Consider the following 18,277-nt stretch of genomic DNA (forward strand, 5'->3'; position numbering starts at 1 on the left):
ATAAAACAGCCTACACTGCCTTCTTTGTCTGATGTCCTTCCTCTGAGACCTGGTCTGGCTCTGCTGGGGCAGTGCCCATTTGCAGAGGAAAAGAGTCCCATTCCAGCAGCACAGCCAGGGAGCACCAGCGCTTGGGGCATGCCAAGCTGCTCTCTTGCCTCTGCCGCCCTCTCCTGCTGGTGGGGCCAGGCCCGGCTGCTCCTGGAGCTTGGTGCCAGTGCTGTTGTGGGGCTGTGCTGGGACTGCTGGCAGGTTAATGTTTCTTGCAGAGGGAATTAGCATCTGCCAGCAGAGTCCAGGGTATTGGCCGGAGCAGCATGAGCCCATAAAACAGGTGGAGCCCGCAGAGCATGAGCCTGTGCAAGGTGAATTTAGCAGAGCTCAAGTGCTCAAGCTGCTGCCAACAGGCAGAGGAGAGCTCTGCAGCCCCACGACACGCAGTAGCCCCAGCAAAGGAGGCTGGTGACTGATTCCTTGCAGCCTTGGGCAATGACAGTGACCCCATGAGCTGGGTCTGCCTCCCAGCCTGCCCAGCATGGCCCTGCAGAGTGTCCCCGTGCCCTGGGCACCACAGCCCCCTTGCTCTGCAGAGCAGCACCGCCAGCTCGGGCTGGGGCAGGGGCTGGGAGGGCGCTTCCCAGAGTGTCTTCTAGGCCAGCTTCAGGCACACAACATCTGCATGTCAGAGTGATCTTTGCTGTGTGCAAGGAGCTGAGAGACCAACAACAGTCATGGGGCTGGAACATTGCCTGCAAGGTCCCACCTGCCCTAGCACCTCCCAGAACTGGCACGGAACTGGTTCACATGCATCAGAGGGTCTGGGAGCCCAGCAGCAGTGCCATGGGCTTGAAGGATCACAATCAGATCACTTCTACCTGGGCAGGTCCTAGGCCAAAAAGGGGGTGTTTTGTAGGTATGATATTATGAGGCGGTGGTGCCTCAGAAATTCTAAGTCCAGCAGGAAGTGAATGGCTGTTAAATGGCCTTTGAGGTGGCTTCTTGGAGAAATAGCTGGCAGCTCATCCCTTGACTCCCGGCTGGGATCTATGCCATTAGGCTCATATCTGCAAAAGTACCTGAAAGGCAAGCAGAAGGCACTTGCTGTGCCTGTAGTTTGTGAGATCCGCTCTTTCCGAGTACCTGGTAGGCCCCATAAAGGAAGAGGTCTTGGATAGGGCTTGTCATGTCAGAGGTGTCAGCTTTTGCCTGAAGTCATCCTTCAGGACTGCTTTCAGTTTTCAACACAGAGGGGGCCACTGCCTCCAAGATGCCTGGGGTAAACTGAACCATGCACGAGGGCCTGGAAAAAGTTACCCTGGCTGCATAGGAGCCATTCTATATCCAAAAGCTGGAGGCAGGAAACAAATTTTTAGCGTGGTACGGAGCTGCAGGGCACATTGTGCAGGGTGTTCCTGCAGCCTTTATGTTCTTTTCCATCCTGGCTTCGGTGCTGCGTCTGTCTTAAGAAAGGAGTAGCCAACAGAGGTAAGACAGACCATGTGAGATCATGAAAGCCATCAGAAAACTACCCCTAAGAAGATGACTGATATGGGGAGGTCAGAAGAAGCCTGGCCAGGAGAAATGTGAGATTTGGGAGAGAGAAGAGGCCAGCAGGAATCAATGATTTCTGGGAGGCTAGAAGGTTCAGGCAATGTTGATTCTGCTGTAGCACTGACTTAAAAGAGTCATGTAAAGACCTTGCCCTATTTTAACCAGCAACATTAATCCTTAAACCTAAATGCTACTGTACACACTGTCAGGAATCCACTACTCTAATGCCTGACCTCAACGCATCCCTTGAAGCCAAAATTCATCACATAGCCCCTTCCCCTTGTTTTTACTCTCTTAATCACTCTGATCCCTGACCTTAACACTAGCATTAAAATGCTCTTTTTAACCCTAGGAAACTGCCTGAGAGACCTAAACAAAACCCTAAACCACAAAGCTTGTCCATACCCTAAACACAGACCTGATACCCACATAAGAATACCAAAACATTCCCATTCAAACTTTGCTTAATCTTTAACCCAGTAAGGTGGGCCCTAGTCCCTAATCATATACATGAACACCTAACACCCAAAACCCCTGTTCCTGTGCATTAGCCTCCTCACCTTCAGCCCCTCTACTAAGCCTTAAGTTTAGGCCCGTCATCCCTTGGGACAGGGCAGGAACCATGAGGTTGCTCTGCAGTCATGGCACTCAAAGCTGAATGTGAGGGGCCATGGATCTCATCAGATTGTGGGCCACAAGGAGGAGACAGGGGAGAATGCTCTGATGAGCTCAGCTCTGCCTCAGGAAGTCCTGCACCAGCAGGAGCAATGTGACTGTGGCAGTGACGGTAAGGTCACTTCTGTCCCTGCAGAAGATAGGGCAGCAGCAGGAACATGTCACAGAAAGGGACTGAGAGGTCACTTCTGTCTGTAGGTGGCAGGTCACCCTTGACTTAGAGCTGGGATCGGTACTTTTCGGCTGACATCTGCCAGTGGCCCTGGTAGGCCAGCAAAAGGCACCTGGCTGGCATGCTGACTGTGGGATCCCCTCTGCCTACATACCCAGGAGGACCCATGCAGAAAGAAGGCCCACATATGGGTTGTCCTGTCCCTTCTGCTTGAGTCCATGACTGGACAGCAGCAGGCCCATGGCTTGGAAGATGCTGGTGCGGTGACTTCTGTCTGGTTGGCTGACAGGCCGCAAGGAGCCTGATGGATTGGGATGCCTACTTTAGGAGGGGGTTCCACCCTGATGGAGCTTTCTTTTGTAGTAGAAAAGAGTAGGAGAGAAAAAACTGCCACAAAGTGCACTTTGGAATGTTGGTGCTGGCCACGAGGAGGAAGAACTGTCCCTCAGAGTGTTGTGCTGCGTTGCCAGAGGTCACCCAAAGAGCGTCTGTGATCAGACCATGGCTTTGTGTGAGAAGGAGCAGCTGGGGAGGGTTGATGAGACACTGGTGAAATGATGGAAATGCTGGGATGAGAGCAAGGTGGTGAACAGAGACGGGTGTCTACAGTCCTCAAAGAAATAGGTGAAAGTCATCAAAGTCAACAAAGTGCTCTGCCGGGCACTGCCCAGCCCAGCCCGGCCCCTGCCCACCTCTCCCCACCACCCTGCCCTCTCTCCAGCCCAGCCCAGCCCAGCAGCCCAGGCTGGGCTGGCCCCAGGGCAATGCCCTCCACAGGCTGCTGCAGGGCTCTGGGCACGGCCACCCCAGCCCCAGCCCCTCACAAGGCACCGCAGCTGCTGGGACAAAGTGTGGTGGTTTCACTCAGGTGGGCAGCCGAGCTCCACCACAACCGCTCTCTCACTGCCCCTCTCCTCAAAGAGGAAGGGGGAGAAAATACAACACAGAGAACTCGAGGTTTGAGATGAGAAAGGTTTAATTAAATGGAAAGGGAATGGGGAGGAAAAAAAAAAAAAACGAAACAAAAGAAACAATCAGTCCGCGCGGGAGCACGGAGAGAGGGAAAAAAAAATTATTCTCTACTTCCCATCAACGAGCGGTGTTCAGCCACGTCCTGGGAAGCAGGGCCTGAGGGTCCGAGCCACGGCTGCGCTCGCGTCAGGCAGCACCCTGGGGTGTCACCAAGTGACGTCACAATGGGTGCCCACCCAGCCCAGGCGCGTGTCACAGTGGCACCCATTGTGACGTCACTTGGTGACACCCCAGGGCTCCGCCTTATAAGAGCGCAGCCGTGGCTCGGACCCTCAGTGTCGGTGCACGGCAGTGACGGACAGGGCAGGAGCACAGGGCCTTCGAGGAGTCCCCGAGCATAGCCCACGTCCCACAATGCCGCAACCGCCCGCCCAGAGGAGCCGCCGGTTTATCCTTGCGAGCTGTCCCACTCCAGAGGATTTTTCTGAATCTGATGAGGAGGGAGACATGCCCCCCAGGCAGCCCAGGCTGGCCTGGCAGGAGACCTGGTCTTCTAGGGGCAGCAACCGGCCAGCAGAGGACAGCTTGCTGGCAGTGGAAAGAACCCCAGTCGAGGCCTTTTTGCCGGAAGAGGACAGCAGCCCGGCAGAGGCCATTGCTCAGGCAGCGGGCAGCCACCCGGTAGAGGACAGCAAGAAGAAGTCGCAGCTGCTGGATCGCAGTGAGTCTTAGGGATGGGGTGGGGAGGGTTGGGGACACAGAGACCCCTGCCTGACTCCAGGACTCCTTCCCTGGGTAAAGCGGCGCTTGGGCTGACGGGGCCGAGCTTCCTCCGCAGCACCACAGAATGCCAGGACGCTTTGGGCTGGGGGGGACCTCGGCGATCACGATGCTTCCCCCCAGCCCAGGCTGCCCAAAGCCCACCCAGCCTGGCCGTGGGCAGTGCCAGGGAGGGGGCACCGCAGCCTGCGCCAAGGCCTCACTGCCCTGGGCGTGAAGGAGAGAAATCCCTGCCTGTCCGAAAGAAACCTGCCCTCTTTGAGGTTAAGGCCGTCACCCCTTGTCCTGTCGCTGCAGTCCATGATGAAGATCCCCCCCCAGCTTTCCTGGAGGCCCCTTTGGGCACGGGGAGGCCGCAGCGAGGTCCCCCCGCAGCCTTCTCCAGGCTCCACAAGCCCAGCTCCCTCAGCCTCTCTTCCCAGCGGAGCTGCTGCAGCCTCTGGGCATCCCCGCGGCCTCCCCACGGCCTTCTGGGGCTGGGGCCCTTCCTCTCCTCACCCCTGCATTCAGCCCCTCTCTGCAGCACTCTTTGCTTTCCTCCTTTCCAGGTAAGGCATGGAAACTGTGCAGAGACAAGGCCGTGGAATTCATCAGGGCGTATGTCAGAGGCACAGAAAAGGTAATGGCAGCCGCTTGCATCACAGCTGTGCTCCTGGCGCTGCCCTCCAGGGGTCCCACACAGCCCCAGACCCCTCAAGGCTTTGGTCCTGCTGGCCGTGGGTGTCCCCCTAATGCTCTGTTGGTGTCTTTGTGGCTGCCAGGACGACGAGGAGCAGAAGATGCTGTTCCTCAGCAAAATCTGCGATCTGTGCACATGTGTCACAGAGAGGGGTGTGCCAATGAACTTGCATGGCTTCTGCAGCAAACATAAGCTGGTGGAGAACATCATGGTGAGAGGATGCGCAGCGGGTTGGGGAAGGGGCAAGGCCCCCCGGCACCAGCCCCCTGGGAGGCAAGGGCTGGGGCAGCGCTGGCTCTGCTGCTGCTGGGTGCCGGCGGCTCCAAGGTCTCATCCTGCTTGTGCTCTGCAGGCGCTGCTGGAAAAGGAGCCCGTGGACAGCTTGCGCACAGCATTCCGGCAGAAGGCCATGGAGACTGTCGCCCTCCTCAGGTGCGTGCCCAGCCCCTGGTGGCAATGTCCTGGTGGCCCTGAAGCTGGCAGGGAGGCTGCCCGTCCCTCCCAGAGATGCCTGGCCAAGGGAGGTCCGTGTCCTCCTTCATAAGCCTCGAGGCACTGCGTCCAACAGGCTCCTCTCTCTCTTTTCTTCAGCAACACCGTACCAACAGCACTGCGTGGCAAAAAGAAGAGACTCCTGCGTGTGTGCTGTAAGAGCATCTTCTTTCTGCCTCCCGAGTCAGATGTGCCAGAGACAGAAGGAGCGCTCTTCACTGAGGTATGTGCTGGGTGAGGTACCGGCACCCCCAGTCCTGCTGAGCTGCTGCCTTGCTTCCCCGTGCTGACACAACCAGAGACCAGCGCAGGGCCGGGGCCCAGATTTGCTTTCCCAGCCTCGCCCCTTCCCCGACCTGATCTTGTGCTGCAGGAGGTCTGCACACAGTGGCTTTTTAGCCCCAAAGACACCCCTGAACTTCAGAGGGGCTCAGAGCCAGCTCCTGGGGGTGAGGAGGGCCACAGAAATAATTCGATGCTCTTCTGTCCTCCCTGCAGACTATGAAAGCCATGGACACCATGCTGGCGGCCTTCGTACGCAACTGTCCCAACACCAGTGTCAGCATAGAGTTGGAGAATATCTTGGAGGTTTGGCATTTGCAAAGAACTTCCAAAGAATCCTCTCAGGTCTCATTTGCAGACCACTGTCAACCCAGCAACTTCTCTCCTCGCAGGCGCTGCTGGACTTTGCCCTCTCCAAAGACCCAGCTGTGTGTGAGAGAGCTGTGAGGATGATTGAGAGGCTGAGTGCTTTCATCCTCTTGTATTTTGAGGCCGAGGTAAGGCACAACGAACCCTTCACCCTTTCCTGCATCCCAGAGCATCCTGCCACTCAGGGGTGCCTGTGAGGCAAGCCTCGATGCACGTGAGTGCCTCAGAACCGTGAATCGAGGGTCTTCGTCCCTCCTTCGCCCCTGCTCTTCCCTTCCCAGGCCGTGCTCTCTCAGGGACCGGCTCTGCCTCCACTAAGCCCTTTGTCTCTCCTCCCTTCCTCACCCAGATCACAGATGACTATGAAAACTATAGCGATGATGAGCCCACAGAGCTCTACATCCCCATCCTGGGACAGCTGCTGGGCATCCTCTTCATTTTCACCGGTGACAAAGATTCCATCAGATTCACAGCTTTAGAAACTCTTTCTCACATATACAACATCATCAGAAAAGGAAGAGGTAAGAAGGTGTGGTGGACAGCGTCCGTCTGCACAAAAACATCTACTGATATGTCTACTTGTTTTCCCCGAGTTTAGTGGGGACTGTTAGTGTTAGGTTAGAGGTTGGACTCGATGATCTTGAGGTCTCTTCCAACCTAGAAATTCTGTGATTCTGTGAGTATTGTGAAGGATTGTTTTTGTGCTTGGTGGAGGCTGCCCACGGAATTCTGCCAGGTTCCCTGGCCTCCTCTGCTCCTCACAGCAGCTTCCCGCAGCATTCTGGCTATTGTTTTCCGCAGAAGCTAGACGCTCACCTGCCGTCCAGGAGCAGTTCTCTGCTGCTGTCCTTCCCAACCCTCCCCAGATCACCTACCACGCTGTTTTGTGGTGTCCCCCAGTCTAAGCCATCGATCGATGAGCACTTCCCAAACCGCATCTTCCCCGAGGAGTGAACAGCAGAGCCAGCCGTGCATCACCAGGGATGGTGACGCCCTCCAGAATGCTCCCTGACTGTTTGCTCCCTGCCGTCTTAAAGGCAGGTGTCAGGGGGCTTCCTGCACATCCTGACCCCGAGCAGAAGGGGGTCTGTGACACGCTGCTACCCCCACGGCACCCAACGCCATTGCTTCTCCTCCTTCTGCATCATCCCTGAGGTCCCTCTTGCTCCCAGCACTCCTCACCTTGTGCTTTACATCCCTGCCCACCACTCTCCTCGCCGGGGGTCTGAGCCTCCCTCCTCAGCCATTCCTAGTGAAAGTGCTTTTCACCATTTGGCAAGCTTGTTGGCAAAGATGCTCTTCCCTACTGACTCTTCGCTGTTTCCCCCTGTTTAGAATGCATATTGAGAGCGGACATGGTAAATTATGCAGTGAGACACAAGAAATTGGAGTATGCAAAACTTCCATTTTCTATAACATCAACTCCGTGTGAAATTGCCAAGGTAATGAGCTCTGGCCTTGCTGGGGTTCTTGTCCGCAGCATCAGCAGGCATCTCGTGTGAGCAAAGGGGTCCAGAACCGGTGGGGCTGGCACGGCCTCACTCGCCCTGCTGAGAGGGTTCCTCTTGTCCCCAGGCTGGGGCTATGCGAAGGCTGCTCCCCTGTGTCCCGGCAGCAGCTCCAGCCCTCCTGGCCACCAGCAAGCCCTGGTTACCTGCAGGGCCAGCACTCTGGCCCCATATGCCCCATCCTCACCCCTTCCCCCGAGGGCCCTCTCTCCAGAGCTGCCCTTGCTGCTCAGCTAAGCAGCACCCTTGGGACACTCAGTGAGGCATGTCTTCACTCCTCCTTCTTCCCACAGCGGTTTGGAGGACATCTCTTCCCTGCTGAGAGGCTGGACATCATCCTCACAGCCCTGGAAGCTTTACAAGACTCCAGCATCCATGACAAGCAGGGGGCCTGCAGCGTGCTGGACGCAGCCTTGGAGGACCCTGACTACTGGCTGACGGATGTAAGTGGCCTGTGGCCATGGCCCTGCCCTTGAGCTCTTCCAGGCGTGGTTCCTCTCTCCTTCCCTGCCTCCCTCCCTGCCTCCCTCGCACATCGGGGTCTCTTGGGCTCCAGAAGCCACCTGAAGCCAGCAGAGAGCAATGGAAGGGGCCAAAGTTTGAGTGGCAGCTGTGGCAATGGCTGCGGTCTGCTGGCAACACCATTCCCACTTTGTCCCCCAAGGTGCCAAAGATCATGGAGTGCATCAGGAGAAACCTGGGCAGCATCCACACGGCATCGGCGCGGCAGTGCCTGGACTCCCTGCTTCTCCAGATGACCTACATGATGCCCAGGGACGAAGCCAAGAACCTGCTGCAGTTCTCTCCGCCACGTGACAGGTCCTGGCCTTAACATCCTTGAGGGCTTGTTCCGCGTCGGGAGATGCACCTGGAGACTCTCTGCTTGCCACACCAATGGCAAAGAGCAGGACATCCCCAAGGAGCACAGCCCTCCTTCCCACCAATGTGTTCCAGCCCTACTGGGCCAGCCAGGGCTGCAGCAGCCCAGCTGTCCAAGGCAGCCCAGAGTCCCCCTGCCCCCAGGGAACACCAGCTCAGCCCCCTCCTGCCTGCCCAGGCTGGGCCCTCAGTGCTCCCCAAGTCACAGGGGCTGCAGGACAGCCTGGGTCCTCTGGGGCTGGCCCAGTTTGTGGCCCTGCGGCTGAGGCAGCCTCACTGACAGAGGATTCTGGGCTTGCAGCACTGACCTGGCCATGTGGGAGGTGATCCTGGCCATGCCGCAGACCTTGGAGAGGGTTTTAGGAATCATGATACTAGACTTGCCGCTGCGCAACTGGTACACCGCAGACACCGAAGACACCTGCATCCGTCGCTTGGCTGTGAGTTCCCAGATGAAACCTTGCTCCCAGCAGGGCTACGTGTGCCCCTTCAGGCACACAGGCACAGCCCTGTGCCCATCTACCCCCAAACTGCCAGCTCCCGCAGGACGTACGGACACATGGTCCCTGGGGCCGGCAAGCCCCCGTAGCTCCCCGCGCCTGGTGCCTCTTTGGTGCCAGCTGGCGCTGCCCCATCCCTGCCCAAAGGTGGGAGAAGAAGAGGCTGCAGGGAGCCCTGCAGGCCCTGCCAGGCTCTCACTGCTCTTTCTTGCAGATGCTGGGCCGGAATCACATTTTTTTGGAGGACTTTGGTAACCCAGTGCACCTCCAGAGCTACCTGAGGCACCCAAGACCAGAGATGCGCTTGATGGTTCTGAAAGGGCTCTGCACCGTGTCAGAGAGCCCTAAGAAGGTGAGCGGGCCATCGTCAAGCAAAGCCATGTTGGCAGCCTGGGGCTTTGCTCTTCTGCCCTCCCGTCCCTCCCCGCTGCCAGGAAGCAAGGCAGGAGGCTGGTGCTCAGGAACCAGAGCCCTTTGCCCAGGGTGGTCTCTCACTGCCTCACGGAAGGGAAATGGTGTCTTTCCTACAGGCAAGGAAAATTCAGGTCCTGCTGCCAGACATTGTGGAGGCCCTGCAGGACACCAACACAGACATGGTGCTGAAGGCCCTGCCTGTGCTGAGAAACGTGATGGCTCATGTGGAGAGGAGGAAGGCCAGTGGCCCGGCTCTGCAGCTGGCTGAGAAGCTCCTGCCACTCTTTGACCACGTAAGTGTGCTGCGGGAGCCCGAGCCCTCAGCTGGGCCCCCTGTAACGAGGGCTGCCCTTCAGCCCGGCCCTGTGGGCAGCACTCAGGCAGGGCCTTCCCAGTCTCCTCGTCAGCCCAGGCGCTGGGGAGCTCTGCTTGGGCATGGCTGGTGCGGCTGGTGGCGAAAGTGGGGTGGCTGGCGGGCAGCCTGCGATGGCAACCGATTGTGTTGCCCTTCACGGGCACCAGGCCTTGCAGCTGCCCCTGAGCAGCTCCTCTGGGAAGGATCCAGCGCTGAAGCATCTCACAGTGCTGGGAGCTCCCTTCACATCGGCCACGCTAATGCTGAAATTCCTCCTGTCCTCCTCCCTGCCAGGCGTCCAGCCAGGTGCGGGAGCACTCCATCTGCCTCTTCCAAGCCGTGGTGGAGGCTGTGCTGCGGCAAAGGACGAAGAAAATGAAGAGGACGGTGCACAGGAGCCTTCTCCCACTCTACGTTCACATGAGAGACCAGAGTGAGAGCGTAGCAAAGGTACAGATCTCAGAGCTGAGCAGTTATGTGGGCAAGGGTGTGCTGATGCCACAGGGTTGCTCTGGGGGATCACAGAATTTCTAGGTTGGAACAGACCTCAAATTCATCGAGTCCAGCCTCTGATCTCTTGCTGTGATCTCTGGGATCTCTCTCATTGTGAGCTGCCTCCGATGGTGGCTGTCCCGTGGCCTTGCCTTGGCCACTGAACCCAGTGCACGCTGCCCCCCACCACAGCCTCCCATAACGCGCTGGGAAAGGCTCGCAGCCCTGCCAAGAGGAGGGGACAGAGGGTCTCCTTCCCAAGGCTGTGCTGCTACCTCCCAACCTCTGCTGCTCCGCAGGCCTCTGGGAAAGCTCTCGCCGTGGCTGCAGAGTTTCTGCGACGCAAGGAGCTCAAGCGCTTCGTCCAGACAGAACAGACGTGGAGGATCGGGGAGTGCTTGGTAAGGACCCAACTTGGTTTGCCCCAGCTGGGCAAATGCGCCCGGCCAGAGCCCGCTGCCTGCAGCCGCATCCTCGCTCCCTTCCTGCCAGCACAGAGCCCCAGGGGGCTCTTCTGCAGGCCCCTCTGCCCTCCCTGCCCCCAGGATGCTGGAGGAGACCCTGGAGAGGGTGTGCAAGCCCCGTGACCCTGCGTTCTCTCTCTCTCCAGCTGCAGCAGGACAGAGGCAGAGTAGAAGAATACCTGCAGCAGAGCCAGCCCTACCTGCAGGCCACTCAGACCCTTTTGCGACTTGAGGCCGTCAGATTCATTGGTGAGCCCAGCCCCTGGGTCCCTCTTGGGGCAGCCTTTGGCAGACCCAGGCACTGCCCTGGCAGTGAGGCACAGCCCTGTTGCCCCCAGAGCCCCCCGACTGGGCCCTTGCTCCAGGGTGCAGGAGGGGGCACAGCCTGGCTGGCCAGGCCAGGGGCTGCGCTGCTGGGAGCGTGCTGGGGAGCGGGGCTCTGATGGGGTCTCTGTGTCTAGGTCTTGCTGCGCGCTACTGCGAGGACCAGAGCGAGGAGAAGCTGGAGGAAATCCTCAGAGGTGAGTGAGGGCAGTGGGGGGTGTGCTAGGGCTGGGGGGACAGCGGCAAATGCTTCGGGGCGGAGGAGCAATGCAGCCATAGGAACGAGGGAGAGGAGACGGGGTAGCCTGTGGTGTCAGGGAATGGCCTCCCAGCCTGGAGCTGGGCAGTGCCGCTGAAAGGGTTGAGTGTCCCTGAGGAAGAGTCAGGGGAAAGGGCAGTAAGGCTGACAGAAGGTGGGAGCCTGTTGTAGAGCACGCAACCAGGACGAAGAGGGAGATGAGACAGCCTACAAGCAGCTAGGAGCAGGGTCACGATCGCTAGCCCTTGCTCTCATGGGGAAGCACAATAGCGAGAGGAAAGAGTCCAGGAGATTCCTGGAGTGTGTGAATCCTCCCAAGGGATGGAGGCAGGTGGTGAGGGAACCAGCTTGTGAAGGTGCCCCACTTGACCTGTGGTGCGCAGGTGGGGAAGGACTGGTGGCTGCATTTGGGACATTGCTGAGCAGCAGCTTTCAACGGATTCCTTTGTCCCTCCTGCTCCTCCTGGCCTGGGGAAGAGTCGAGTGGGGCTGGCATGCTCTGCAGGGGATGCCTGGGGATCTCTGCAAGGAGTGGGTTTTCATCTCTGCTCTTCTTTCTTTTGCAGTCCTCCAGCCTTCATATAAAGACCCGGAACCCATGGTCCGTTCCCTGGCATTTCAAACCATCCTGATCCTGATGTCAAGGCATAAGGCAATGTCAGGACGGAGATTTCCACTGCCGTGTTGCCGCTAGCCCCGCAGCAGTCCTCAAAAGAGCAATATATATTTTAATAGAACTAGGTTGTTGTCTCGTTATTCCAGCAGCTCCTTCACAGTGACTCGGTGCCATGACGCTGAGCTAACTTGGAGGCCACCAAGGACCCTGAGAAGTTCCCTCTGTTCCCCTGAGAAGGCAACTTCCTTGTGAGGGGAACAGAGGGCCCTATTTGTTAGCCTGACCCTACCCGTAGAGAAGTCTGCTGCCTCCCTGGGGCTAGGGTCATGGACGTTGCCAGAAAGCTTCCCAACCTGGTTTTCCCCTCTGATTACTATCGTCTTTTGATAGTCCAGGCCGGCAGTGATAATACTGAAGATAGAAGCCTGAAGACTATCAAGCGGGACTTTAGGGGACTGGGACGGGTAGTGGATGGAGTGGGAGTTCAGGTGGTGTTTTTGTCCACCCCTACAGTGGCAGGGAGGGGTACAGAGAGGACTCACGACTCACTGGGATCCAGCAACTGCAACTCCTTCTTGCTGTCCTCTGTCAAACCTCTGTTCTCTACCACTAAGCTGTCCTCTGCTGGTCTCCTGTCCTCTGCCAGGCTGCTGTCCTCTACCGGGCTGCTGCCCTTTGACAGCAAGCTGTCCTCTGCTGGGCTTCTGTCCTCTGCCGGCAAAATGTCCTCTACCGGGGTGCTGTCCTCTGCCGGCCGGTTGCTGCCCTCAGAAGACCAGGTCTCCTGCCAGGCCAGCCTGGGCTGCCTGGGGGGCATGCCTCCCTCCTCATCAGATTCAGAAGGAGCCTCTGGAGTGGGAGAGTTCTCAAATAGAAAACGGAGGCTCCTTCGGGCAGGCGTGGGCTATGCTCGGGGACTCCTCGAAGGCCCAGTGCTCCTGCCCTGTCCGTCACTGCCGTGCACCGACGCTGAGGGTCCGAGCCACAGCTGCAGTCATATAAGGCGGACCCCTGGGGTGTCACCAAGGGAGGTCACCAAGGGTCCCATGTGACACGTGCCTGGGCTGGATGGGCCCCACCGGGCGCTGTAAGTTCGTGGGCGACACCAAGCTGGGCAAGGGGATCTGGACAGGCTGGATCAACGGGCCGCATCCAGCTGCGTGGCATTCAAGGCCAAATGCTGGGTTCCACACTTGGAATCATACAATATCCTGAGTTGGAAGGGGGCAGACCTGAAGGGATGAAAGACACGGTCTCCCGATGCCTCTTGAGCAGAAGGCCTTTATTGCCATTTTTCTCTGCTACATATACTTTCCCCGTAACCACATGCGCTGTCCACGCGCCTGAATCAGTCATACAATTCATTAGAGACCCTCAGCCACGCGCCTCAAGCCAGCCAGCAATTGACCACTGCGCAAAGCTCATCTTTAATGCTGTAGCCAAGTTAATTTATCTCCACCTTGTTCAAGTTTTTGTTACTAATGCCTAGTAAAAAAAGGGGCTTTAGGGCTTCGGGGCGACTACTTAAAGGATCAGGGGCACAGGTTGTGTTTGCCTCTGTCCTTCCGATAGGGGGGATCGATGCTGACTGTTGCAGGAAGCACGGCCAAAAGCACGACAGACACCAGTAGAGTCAGATCATGCTCCATTTTATTGCCCGAATAGCCTAACTTTTATAGAGAACTTAACAGGGGTGGACAGTGTTTCACACAAGGTTATTGGTCAAAAGCACTCAGACAAACAACTGCAAGAAAACAACCCCACTTGCAAGAAAACAACCCCCTTGTGATTAGCAGTCACATAGACCTTGTCCTTGAAGCCAGCTACTGGTAACAATATTTTTCTGAGTTCCTCAATTGGGCGATGTGGGAACACTGTCATGGGAACTTCTCATAGTTGCCCTGGTAGCTTGGTTTGCTCAGCTACAGCAAGCCATGGGATTTTTGCTGTTTCAAGAAATCCCTCAACAGCTGACAAGCAGACTCATCACATTAACACGTAGCTTCGGGACTGGTGCAACTGGTAGAACTTTGGGCTTGCTGATCATGGGAGGGTCTATGTGACACTGGCCTGCTACCACCAGATGAGATGCGCCTCCCTGTAGTGGTTTTACCTGGCAAGGTTTTGGTAGCACGGGGCCATAGGAGTGGCTTTTGTGAGAAGGATCTGGAAGCTGCCCCATGTTTGCTAAGGGCCCCTCTGCTGACCAGAGCTGAGCCAATAAGTCACAGAATCACAGAATTTCTAGGTTGGAAGAGACCTCAAGATCATCGAGTCCAACCTCTGACCTAACGCCAACAGTCCCCACTAAACCATATCCCTAAGCTCTACATCTAAACGTCTTTTAAAGACTTCCAGGGATGGTGACTCCACCACTTCCCTGGGCAGCCTGTTCCAGTGCCTAACAACCCTTTCGGTAAAGAAGTTCTTCCTAAGATCCAACCTAAAACTCCCCTGGCGCAACTTTAGCCCATTCCTCCTCATCCTGTCATCAGGCACGTGGGAGAACAGGCCAACCCCCACCTCACTACAGCCTCCTTTAAGGTATCTGTAGAGAGCGATAAGGTCGCCCCTGAGCCTCCTCTTCTCCACGCTGAACAAGCCCAGCTCCCTCAGCCGCTCCTCGTAGGACTTGTTCTCCAGGCCCCTCACCAGCTTCGTCGCCCTTCTCTGGACCTGCTCAAGCACCTCCATGTCCTTCTTGTAGCGAGGGACCCAAAACTGAACACAGTACTCGAGGTGCGGCCTCACCAGAGCCGAGTACAGCCCCCCGTAGCCACCCATAGCCCCCCGTAGCCCCCCATAGCACCCTAGAGCCCCCTATAGCCCCCCTAGCCCCATATAGCCCCCTGTAGCCCCCCGCAGCCCCCTATAGCCCCCCACAGCCCCCCGCCGCCCCCCCCCACCCCCCCCAATTCTCCCCCCACCCCCCCTTATCCCGCTCCTCACGTTCCGGTCCACGATGTCCCGGCCCTGGCTGGCCAAGCTGCTGCCGTAGGCGGCGGCCAGGCTGGACACGGGCTCGGCCAGGAAGGCGGCGGCGGGGGGGGGCAGGCGGGATGCGGAGGACGCCGGGGGGGCCGCCGGGGGGGCCCCGTAGGCCCGGGCCGGGCCGTGGGGGGGGGGGGCGGCCCCGCCGCTGGTGTCGTCGAAGAGCGGCCGCGGCTCCGCCATCCGCGGAGGGGCCGGGCCCGGGCCGCGGCGCTTGGGGGCTGCGGGGAGAGGAGAGGGGGGGTCGGGGGAGGGGGGGGGCGCCGGGGGGTCCGCACCGAGCCCCGCCGCCGCTCCCGGGGGCTCCATGGCGCTTCCGCTTCCGGTCACGTGAGGAGCGCGGGAGGAAGCTGTTGGCGGAGCGGCGGGGCGGGGCCGGAAGTGGCGGTTGCCATGGGGACGGGCGCGCGGGGCCGTGACGTCAGCAAGGGTGTGATGTCAGCAAGGCCACCGTGCCACCAAGGTGATGACGTCACCAAGGCCACCACGTCACCAAAGCCATGATGGCAACCAAAGCCATGACGTCACCAAGGCCACCATGTCCCCAGGGCCACCACGTCCCCATAGCCCCCATGGCCCCATAGCCCCCACGGCCCCATATCCACCATGTCCCCAGCGCCATCTTATCCCCAAGGCCACCACGTCCCCAAGGCCGCACGGTGGCCGTGGTGGCCCTAGGGCTGTCCCTGAGGTGTCGTGGCCATTTCCTGGCCACGGCGGCCATCTTGTCCCCAAGGCCACCACGTCCCCAGGGCTACCACTTCCCCAAGACCACCATGTCCCCAGATCCACCACATCCCTGTTGCCACCACATCTCCGTGGCCACCACATCCCCAAGGCCACACGGTGGCCGTGCTGGCCCTAGGGCTGTCCCTGAGGTGTCGTGGCCATTTCCTGGCCACAGCGGCCATCTTGTCCCCAAGGCCACCATGTCCCCATGGCCACCACATCCCCATGGCCACCATGTCTCCGTGGCCACCATGTCCCCAGGATGACCATGTCCCCATATCCACCATGTCCCCATGGCCACCACGTCCCCAAGGCCACACGGTGGCCCAGGGGGGGCTGCTGCTGCTGGGCACCCTGGGGCTCTGGGTGCTGGAGGGGGGGGCGCGGACCCTCGGGACCCCCCCCGGGACCCTCAACGCCTCCGGGACCCCGCGGTGGGACCTGGCCTCCGCCTTCTTCTTCTCCACCACCCTGCTCACCACTGTGGGTAAGGAGCCCCCCCGCCCCCAAATCGGGACCCCCCCTCCGAATTGGGACCCTCCTAAAGAACCCCATGGGCACCAGGACCCCCCCAAGGGCATTGAGACCCCCGGGACCCCCATGAACCCCAGGACCCCCATGAGCACCAATTCCCCCAGGACGCCTCTGAGCACCAGGCCCCCCCGGGACCCCCCCAAGAACACCGGGACCCCCATGAACACCAGGACCCCCGTGGGCACCAGGACCCTCCATGGCCCCCCATAGGCACCGAGCCCCCTGAGAACCTCAGGACCCCCATGGGTTTTGGGACCCCCTTTAGCACTGGGACCCCCAGGCCCTCCCCCAGCCCCACCAGGACCCCCCCAGCCCACAGAGCCCCCCAGTTCGCCCAGGACCCCCATCACCACCAAGCCCCCAACCTCCCCCCACCACCCCCAGGGGTCCCCCCTCCCCTTTCACTTACCGGGGGGGGTCCCCCCCCTAAATTTCCCCCCCCCCCCCAGGCTACGGCCCCGTGGCCCCCCTGTCCCCGGGGGGCAAAGCCTTCTGCTTGGCCTACGCGGCGCTGGGCGTCCCCTTCACGGTGTTGACGTTGGCGGTGGTGGCCCGGTGGCTTTCGGTGCCGATCACCCGGTGGCCCCGGCGCTACCTGAGGACGCGGTGGGGTTGGAGCCCCCGGGGGGCCGCTGGGCTCCATTTGGGGCTGCTGGCGGGGGCGGTGGCGGGGGGCTTCGTGCTGCTGCCTGCCGCCGCCCTGTGGGCCCTGGGGGGCTCCGGGAGCTTCTTGGACGCCGTCTTCTTCTGCGGCATGGCCGTCACCACCGTGGGGCTGGGGGACGCGGCGGGGGCACCGGAGGGGCAGCCCCCGCGCCACCTCTACCGGGTGGCCTTGGCCGGTGAGCGGGGGCGGGGGGTTGGGGGGGGGCGTTGGGGTGGGGGGCGTTGGGGTTTGGGGATCTGGGGTTGGGGTTATGTGGGGGTTGGGGCTATGTGGTTGGGGTCTTCTTGGTGGGGGGGGTCTTCATTGGGGTGGGGTCTTTATGGTGGTGGGGTCTTCATGGTTGGGGTCTTCATGGTTGGTGTCTCCATGGTTGGGGTTTAGGTGGTTGGGGTCCTCATGGTTGGGGTCTTCATGGTGGTTGGATCTTCGTGGTTGGGGGTCTTCATGGTTGGGTTCTCCATGGTGGTTGGGGTCTTCATGGTTGGGGTCTTTATGGTTGGGGTCTTCATGGTTGGGGTCTTCATGGTTGGGGTCTCCATGGTTGGGGTTTAGATGGTTGGGGTCTTCATGGTTGGGGTCTTTATGGTTGGGGTCTTCATGGTTGGGGTCTTCATGGTTGGGGTCTCCATGGTTGGGGTTTAGATGGTTGGGGTCTTCATGGTTGGGATCTTCGTGGTTGGGGTCTTCGTGGTTGGGGTCTCCATTGGGGTGGTGTCTTTATGGTGGTTGGGTCTCCATGGTTGGGGTCTCCATGGTGGTTGGGTCTCCACTGGGGCGCGGTCTCCATTGGGGTGGGGTCTTCATGGTTGGGGTCTTCGTGGTTGGGGTCTTCGTGGTTGGGGGACTTCATGGTTGGGGTCTCTATGGTGGTTGGGTTCTCCATGGTTGGGGTCTCCGTGGTTGGGGTCTCCATTGGGGTGGGGTCTTTCTGGTGGTGTCTTTATGGTGGTTGGGGTCTTCATGGTTGGGGTCTCCATGGTGGTTGGGTCTCCATTGGGGTGGGGTCTTCATGGTGGCGGGGTCTTCATGGATGGGGTCACCATGGCGGATTGGGTCTTCATTGGGGGGGGGTCTCCATGGGGATCTCTCCATGGGGTGGGGGTCTCCACGGGGGGGTGGGGGTCTCTGACCGCTGTGTCCCCCCCCCCCAGCCTACCTGCTGCTGGGGGTGACGGCGGCGCTGCTGCTGCTGGCGGCCTTCCAGCAGCTGCTGGAGCTGCACGGGGTCAGCGCCGCGCTGCGCCCCCCCCCGGACCCCCCCGAGGAGGACGGGGGGCTGCTGGACGAGGGGGGGCAATAAACGGGGGGCTCGAAGCGCGACGGGCTCGCTGTGGTCACTGGGGGGGGTTGGGGGTCCCAGATGCATGGGGGGGGGGGTCCCAGACACATGGGGGGGGTCCCAGACACATGGGGGGGGTCCCAGGTCCAATAGGGGGGTTCCCGGTCCCATTGGGGGGTCACAGACCCATGGGCGGGGGGGGTCACAGCACCATTGGGGTGGGGATCCTGATCCCATTGGGGGGGGTCCCCAATCCCATGGAGGGGTCCCAGACACATGGGGGGCTCCCAGTCC

The 18,277-nt window shown here is 59.7% G+C and overlaps 2 protein-coding genes across 2 annotated transcripts in view; one reads left to right on the plus strand and one right to left on the minus strand.

Annotated features, from left to right (window-relative positions):
* Positions 1-15,588, minus strand: part of LOC139998584 (latent-transforming growth factor beta-binding protein 4-like) — a 92,723-nt gene extending 77,135 nt beyond the window's left edge. The window contains 2 exon segments of the mRNA XM_072029862.1: positions 14,733-14,995; positions 15,053-15,588. Of these exon segments, the coding sequence (XP_071885963.1) occupies positions 14,733-14,995; positions 15,053-15,083 (294 nt within the window). The 5' untranslated portion in view covers positions 15,084-15,588.
* A 140-nt stretch (positions 15,589-15,728) lies between these two features.
* On the plus strand, positions 15,729-18,018 carry LOC139998544 (potassium channel subfamily K member 6-like). Its single transcript, XM_072029844.1, has 3 exons — positions 15,729-15,990; positions 16,487-16,879; positions 17,856-18,018. The coding sequence occupies exons 1-3, from the start codon at positions 15,729-15,731 to the stop codon at positions 18,002-18,004; spliced, it is 804 nt and encodes a 267-aa protein (XP_071885945.1). The 3' UTR covers positions 18,005-18,018.
* The last annotated feature ends 259 nt before the right edge of the window (positions 18,019-18,277 follow it).

The sequence above is a fragment of the Anas platyrhynchos genome, chromosome 33, assembly GCF_047663525.1.
Source record: "Anas platyrhynchos isolate ZD024472 breed Pekin duck chromosome 33, IASCAAS_PekinDuck_T2T, whole genome shotgun sequence".
In the NCBI taxonomy this organism is placed as follows: domain Eukaryota; kingdom Metazoa; phylum Chordata; class Aves; order Anseriformes; family Anatidae; genus Anas; species Anas platyrhynchos.